Raw genomic sequence first — 7726 nt, forward strand, 5'->3', positions numbered from 1 at the left:
CGCGCGCGACACGCACACAAAAACTCAAAACCTTTAGAGTTGTCAAAGTTGTCAAAGTTGTGAAAGTTATGAAAGGTATGAAAGTTATGAAAGTTATGAAAGTAATGAAAGGTATGAAAGTTATGAAGGTTATCAGCGATGTGGATTATTATATATTTGAGGGCAATACAGGTGTATTGAGGACAAATGCAACTTTCAGTAATAATCATACTGTACGATGACACTGTAAGAATACAATGGCCTGGGACCGTTCAAGATCAACCTACTGTATATACCTATATACATTGGACCTCAATGGAAACAAGTCCACAGGACCTTTTTTGTGTTATCCTTTTAGACCAAGCGTATGACTGTACTCGTGCTGTTTGCATTTCTGTCTAATAAAGTATTTAATCAATCAAAAACCTATAAACCTATATATACTACGGGTGGTCCATAAGGCTTTACTGTACATGGTTTAGGGCCGTTACATTTCTGATCTTGTGCGATATCATGAACCATCCAGTCCTCTCTGGTCATCTGGGATAAAGGTCTGCTTTCTGACCACAAATAAACGTGGGGAAGCAGCATTTAGTTTTTATGCACCACATATCTGGAACGAACTGCCAGAAAACTGCAAGCCTGTTGCCACTCGTATTTATTTTTCTTACTTTTTTTTATCCCATTTTGCAAGCCTTTTTCACCAAGTGCAAATTGTCTAAGTGATCCTGTGCGCTACACTCCCCCCGCCAGCCTTTATTTCTTTTGAAACACAACTAAAGATCTTTCTGTTTGCCGCTGCCTTTGATTGAGTTTCTTTTCTTTTTCTCTTCTGCCCTGTAACTGTATCTGTTCCTTTTTACTTATTTAGTTAAATGCGCCTAATGTAACGCCGGGGAATCGAACCCGGGTCTCCCGCGTGGAGAGACAACACTTTAACCACTAAGCCAAAGGGATATCCCAATCGCTCAGGGGAGATATTAGACTTTCTGCCCATCAGGCTGAGGTTGTGAGCCACTCTGGACTCACTCTTCACTAATGTCATTATTATAATTGTGTTTCCTTCCGTTTAACCCGATCTCACACAACACGGTGAAATAGCACGGATTGACATTCCGTACATAGACGACTAGAAAACTCGAAAAGCCGTGCATAGGAGCCGCGAATGCCCTCCATTGACTTTGTTACGTTTTGGACCATGTCTGAGGCGCGCAGTCTCAAGCGAACTGGAGCCACGCAAGGCACCACCGAGCGAGCTAAAGCGAGAGAGTTGCCGTGCAGCGAGCGAGTTGTCGGGCCGAACGTGGCAAGGTTCGCTTGAGCCTACTCAGCGCCGTCCAAGTTATATACCGATAGGCACAGAATAGTAAATCTGTTGTGGGTACTGCTCTGCTTCCGGGTTGCAACCCATGTTATTTCACCATGGGATTCACGGCCCCTATGCACGGCTTTTCTGGTTTTCTAGTCGTCTATTTACGGAATTGTCAATCCGTGCTATTTTGTCGTGTTCTGTGAGATCAGGCTGGTTTAATCATAATGTGCGTTCAGAAAGCATTGGTGAACAGTAATAGATCAATTGCCTAAATACAAAGTAATACAATTGAATAAGAGAAAATGCATACAATTGTTAGCATTATTCCCATGCATGAACAATAGCAGAGAGATATGAATTGCAGACATACAGTAGGCCCAGTGGTTCTACCGTGTTACGCTACATACTGTATGTAGTGTGACCTGCAGAACATTTTCAAAGCCAAGCGTAGCCCTCTACTAACCATTTCATCCATTGAAAACGCACTAGCGTATCTCCACGACCACGCGCATGTCGTGCAGGGAATGATTATCATATCCCTCCGAAAAAACCTACAACACATAGGCCTACAAAACTCTAGTGGGGTTTCTAGAATTGTCTTCTTTTAAACGTACAGAAACTGTTGGCCATACCACTTGGCCTGTTATGTTTTTGTGTTTCACTTTAGTCTTTAAGATGTTGATCACAAATTAGTTTGGTAACCGGAACGACCCCCCCCCCCCCAGTTATTTTTACTGAGGTTAAGCTTAGGAATAAGGTTAGGTTTACGCATAATTTTACTGAGGTTACGTTTAGGAATAACTGGTGGCGACCGTTCCAAGGTCGCCGGATTTGACCCGGGCGGGCGTATTTTGCTTCATTTTTCCCTGAAGCATCTTTCCGTCAATTGTCAAAATACAAATATTTGACCTTTAATAATGTGAGAGGAATGCAACATGCCCGAACATACAGAAAATGTCAAACAAAGGTTTAATGTTAATATTTTGGGACGATTTGTCTTATTTAGTGACTTAAAAGTTTGACCATATAATTGGCTAACATTGCAAGATCATAATAGAGCACCGAAGTTGATGTAATTTACGCATCCTACCCGGGTCACGTTTTTTCCCCTCCATTCTGAATTCCCATAGACGTGTTTAATATCGTGTCATATAAGAACTGTGTTCCAAAAATAAACAAATGATCACGCCGGTTTGATTCATATGGATATGAAGCATCAACTGACGGCGATAAAACGCTAACGTTACCGCTGCCGAATGACTTACATTTTCGCCATAAACAGACTGTATCAAATATGAGTGACTGACTATCGTAAACGATACAGAACCACCTCCCTGACAATAGCGCTGGGACAATTTGTTTATTTTTGGACCACAAGTCTTATATGAGACGATTCTAAGATGACCCAATGTTATTCTCCATAGAGAAATTATTTCCGTGACCCAGGGGATGAACGAGTGACGTCAGGACTTCGATACTCTTTTATACAAGCAAGCAGTAGAACGTACATAGACAACAGTCAGCTCAGAGCCCATGTGATATTCTTGCAGAATCATATGAGGGAAATACAGATATAAATTTTAATTGCATTCCAGATTATATCTCAGATAGGCAACTCAGTGTTGCCTCATGAAGCCATTAGCTGTGGAGTTCCTCAAGGTTCTATCCTGGGTCCACTTTCATTGTCTAGTCATAAGCTATACACGATTAGAAGACAGTGTGTTTCTTTTGCAGATATCCTGACTACACAACAATTGATGCATGTATTTAATAGCAGACATTGAAATGTTGAAATTGGATGTCTAAACGCTTTCTTAGCTGCTGGTAGACCTATACTATTCAGTGGTGTGTTCTACCGTGTTACGCTATACGTAGTAGTGTGACCTGCAAAAAGGTTTCGTAGCCAAGCGTAGCAACCATCAGATGCATTGAAAACACGCTAGCGTATCTCCACGACCACGCGCATGTCATGATTATCGCAATCCCCCCCCCCGTGGGTCCGACCATTCCAAGGTCACTGGATTTGTGGTTCCGACCGTTCCGAGGTCGCCGGATTTGTGGGTCCGACCGCTCCGAGCTCTGGTGCCCAGACACACGTGGGTCCGACCATGCATTCCGAGGTCGTCGGATTTGACCTCGGGGCGAGTGTGTTTTGGGGTGACCGTTCTTGTATTTGTTCCGGGGGACGGACGGACGGACGGACGGGTCCCCAGCAAAATGAGGAACAGTTTAATTTCACTACTATTTCACCCGGCTATAGACTTTAGTCCATTGAGAGAATGTACATAATAACTCTTTAGAGGTTTCACTCAGTGTTATCTCCCCTCCTGGTTGTAGAATTCTGTACTAAGTTTAATATAACAACAACAGCATAAACCTCCTCTATGGGCCTTTTCAAATGGGGTCCATGGCCTATAATGGATATCAATTTAGGGGTCCTTGACATAAGAAATGTTTGGGGACCACTATTCTAGAGCACTCACTGGGGTCCAGGGACTAGTCTATGTGGGTTCTTGAGAGGGTTCCAGCGGGTTTTCACCATTATTAAGGAACAGTAAAGGAATTGGTCTCCACAAATGAGATTGGAGTCCCGAGACATGGGAGAAAATGTATTAATTGGGGTCCCGTGCCATTGTTTTTCCACTATTGACTGTTTAGGATTTATTTTGTTATTTTTGTACAGCCCTTTATTTGTTCTGAAACACAGGGCACTTCACAACCATAGTGTATGTCACCAAAAAGACCCTCATGTTATATGGTCATACTACACTTATGACCTCATAAATCTATAATCTTGTGTGTCCATCCATATAATCAACAGAATAATGTGCATTAATACAGCCTGAATATGGGTTTTTATTTTCTAATCTATGGACTAAACACATCAGCAATGCACACGTCTTCTGTCCTGCAAAGGATTTGGGTAATCCAGTTAAATTGTTCATTCATATATCCCCCCCCCTCATTTCTCCCTGAAGCATCTTTCCATCAATTGTCAAAATACAAATATTTGACCTTTAATAATGTGAGAGGAATGCAACATGCCCGAACATATAGAAAATGTCAAATAAAGGTTTAATGTCAAACCTTTTTTCTTGTAGCCTAGGGCATTGGAAAAAAAAAGAAAAGCACCTTATCACAACCCAAGAAGGTACCAGATCAATCCGCTCAATGCAGGTTCCAGCAAAACCTGCGCTCACACAAAACCCACCCACTGAATCTGGAAAAAAAAAAGGCGCAACAAGGAAAAGCTTGCGCACAGACAGTTTTATAAGTTAAAAGCCCTCCGGGACTTTTATTTGTGGGTTGTTTTCTCCCCCCCCCCCCCTGTAACATTCTTGCTGTGTTGCGCCTATGTAATGCCTCCATAGCAAGTGTCAGTCAGTGGCGTGCGGCGGAATCTTGCGCCGGAGTGGTTGGTGGTAGTGGTGGTGGTAGCGGGGGGAAAGTAGATCCGGCTAGTGCAGGTTCGCAAGTCGAGGACAGAAAAAGTTTAGGCAGGACTGTGCAGATCAAGAGACACTGCGCTGCCAGCAGCACCAGTACAGCCCGGACAGCGTTAACACAGTCCTCCAACAGCTCTACTCCGCCTAGGAGCTCTCTCTTTATTACAGCCAGTCTTTCGTTTATATTGCAATACTATTAGGGTGTTGCGGGGGGGAATGAATTCCTGCAACACCGATTACGAGCACTGAGTTCTGTTAGTCAGTGTTATCACCGTTCGGCGGGTTCGGTAGTGTTTTAGTGCAAGAAAAAGATGAATCAGGGCTTGAAGAGTGCGCGACACCTCGCCGCGGGGCTGCTGCTGCTGTGTATCGCGGTCCAACAGGCAGAGTCTGCGGTAAGTTGGCACTTTTTGCATTTCCAGACATTATAATCACTGTTATTTAAACATTTCTTCTTCTTCTTTTTTTTCTTCTTTTTTTTAAGCGCACTACACACACACACACACACACACACACACGGAGCCCCGGATAGTTTTTCAAACCGTCTCGATCGCAACTTCTGTTCTGTTTGACTTGGAAGGTTTATTAGCTAAATAGGGGAATGGTTGAGTTTATAGCAAGTGTTTTTAAAGCGCAGCTCTAAAGAATGATCACGTTTTCCAGGTTGACATTGTAATAGTAGCAGCGCCCGCACGATCGCTGGTTTATTGTAATTTATAAACGCGTTATTGCGCGTTTGTAAAACTTTGTCGCTTCATGGAGCGGCGGTTACAGAGGCTATTGGGCTGTAGCAGTGCTGGTTCCCAAACAGTGGGTCGGGACCCATTTGTGGGTCGCGCGGACACATTTTTATGGGTCACTAGTAAATAAATATTTCTGATTTTTTTTGTTTCTTACATTTTGTTTTTAATTATGATTTCAAAACGTATTTTTGAATGCATATTTTTTCAATTCAATATTTTTTCAAAAATAATTTCATGAATTAATCAAATAAATTCCATAAATTCGAAAACAAATGTCTTAAGAAGTAGTGAAAATAGCCTATCTACAAGCTCACAACGTTGACGCTTGTAGATCTACTATTTTCACTAGTTTGGGTTGGTCCCGGGAAGAGACATCACATTTCTCTTTTAGATCTTGAGCTAAAAAGTTTGGGAACCACCGGCCGGGCTACTACAGCACCGGTAAACGCACCCAGCAGTCTCTCTCTCTCTCTCTCTCTCTCTCTCTCTCTCTCTCTCTCTCTCTCTCTCTCTCTCTCTCTGTGGGCTTTTGTAGCATCTCAGTGATCCATCAGATCCCTGCAGGACAGGAGATCAAGTCAGTCAACCTGTAGGAACATGCCGGGTAAAAGAAGAACCAGTGCCATCTTTTTACTCTGGCACAAATCATCTAAGTGCGCGGGGAACGGTAATCGGGGTCTGACTCTGAACTGAAGTGTTAATCACTTATTATCACAGGCCAGAAGGGGGGCCAGAATGTCCCCACACTATTTAGCAGCCTATAGGCTGAATAAAAGAAGTTCACCAGTGGTAGTGACTGCCACTGGTGAACTTTTTTTATTCAGCCAACATAAGCCTGCATTCATTTGTAACATCTTTGCTCTCTCATTGATTCTTTTTCATCATGTTTTTGTTTGTTATAGCAAGTTTCCTTGTCCGCATGTCAGCGTTTGTTTGGGGGGGTTGATGATCAAGAAAGAGAAAAAACAAACAGGGGGGTTGTTGTTGGAAGAGCTGTCATCATATTTATCTTTTAACTATAGTTTTGTGTTGTTGTCCATTCTGCAGGTGTAGCGCACGTCATCTGTTTCCATTAAGATGTATCACTTTGAAACAGCAAGTTATTATGGACACACACACACACATAGGCTCACAGGACTCATAATTCATAATTGATCGTTAATTGATTAATTCTGGCTGCACGGCAGATACAATTTAGCGTGCATAAGATAAGTAACAGACTTTATCCATCACTGTGGTTCAGTTAATGGGCTTAAAACCTTGCTCATAGCATTTGAGAAATACTTGGACACAGGAAAAGAGGGAGGTTGCTGTTATTGCTTTAGACCTCTCCAGTCTGTATATACATCACTTGTACACAACATGGTACAGCCAGCAGCAGGAGGTACAAGATATACAAGATACAAGTTTACATTCATGTTTTCTGCACCAGGCAGCTGTGTAATCAAACGTAGTGTTTAGGTTCATTCGAGGAGTCAAACTCATAAATCAGGAGGAGGAGAGAGAGAGAGAGAGAGAGCGGTTTCGAAGAACTTGGAAACAGCAGTTTTCGAAGAAGAACTTCGAAAGCATCTCTCTCTTTACGTGCTCATGTAATATTACAATTAGGTGATTGCCCCTCCTCATGAATATTCACGCTCACACATTATTCATGAGGCGTGGTCACACATCGATTCAGGTGACCACGCCTCCACTGCAAGGCATGTTCATTCAGGAGTTAGTAATGGTTCAGATGATGATCGTGCACATAGAATAGAGCAGCGTGGTTCTCAAAGTGGGGCTCGGGGTTCCTCGAGGGGTTTCCAAATGGATCCTTCTGAGAGCGTGGAACCTAATGGACCCCGATTCCATTTGTATACGCTCTTCAGAGTTATAGGGGGTCTTTGAAATACATTTTTTTGAGAAGCACTAACATAAAGGCTATATCCATTCCAGCAAGGTTTTGTGTAAACATGTTTCATTACATGCAGAAACCTCCTCATATAGGTAAAAAACGTGTATCTGTGTACAAATAATACTATCCTATATACTATATGCAGTGGTGGAAAGTAACTAAGTACATGTACTCAAGTACCGTACTTACTGTACTTAAAAAATCTTTTGAAAATAGCCGATCTACAAGCTCCCAATGCGTCGCGATGCGACGCATTGGGAGCTTGTAGATCGGCTATTTTCAAAAGTTTTTGTTATACATTTTATACATTTGAAAACTTCCGAACTAGAATTCCGGACTTTTACTTGTAACA

The 7726-nt window shown here is 42.4% G+C and overlaps 1 protein-coding gene across 1 annotated transcript in view; it reads left to right on the top strand.

Annotated features, from left to right (window-relative positions):
* The first annotated feature begins 4778 nt into the window (after positions 1-4778).
* col4a5 (collagen, type IV, alpha 5 (Alport syndrome)) overlaps positions 4779-7726 on the top strand; it is an 82756-nt gene continuing 79808 nt past the window's right edge. Inside the window, exon 1 of the mRNA XM_084042467.1 lies at positions 4779-5132. Within this exon, the coding sequence (XP_083898593.1) occupies positions 5049-5132 (84 nt within the window). The 5' untranslated portion in view covers positions 4779-5048. The remainder of the gene's footprint in view (positions 5133-7726) is intronic.

The sequence above is a fragment of the Gymnoscopelus microlampas genome (assembly GCF_963454915.1).
Source record: "Gymnoscopelus microlampas genome assembly, chromosome: 19".
NCBI classification, from domain to species: domain Eukaryota; kingdom Metazoa; phylum Chordata; class Actinopteri; order Myctophiformes; family Myctophidae; genus Gymnoscopelus; species Gymnoscopelus microlampas.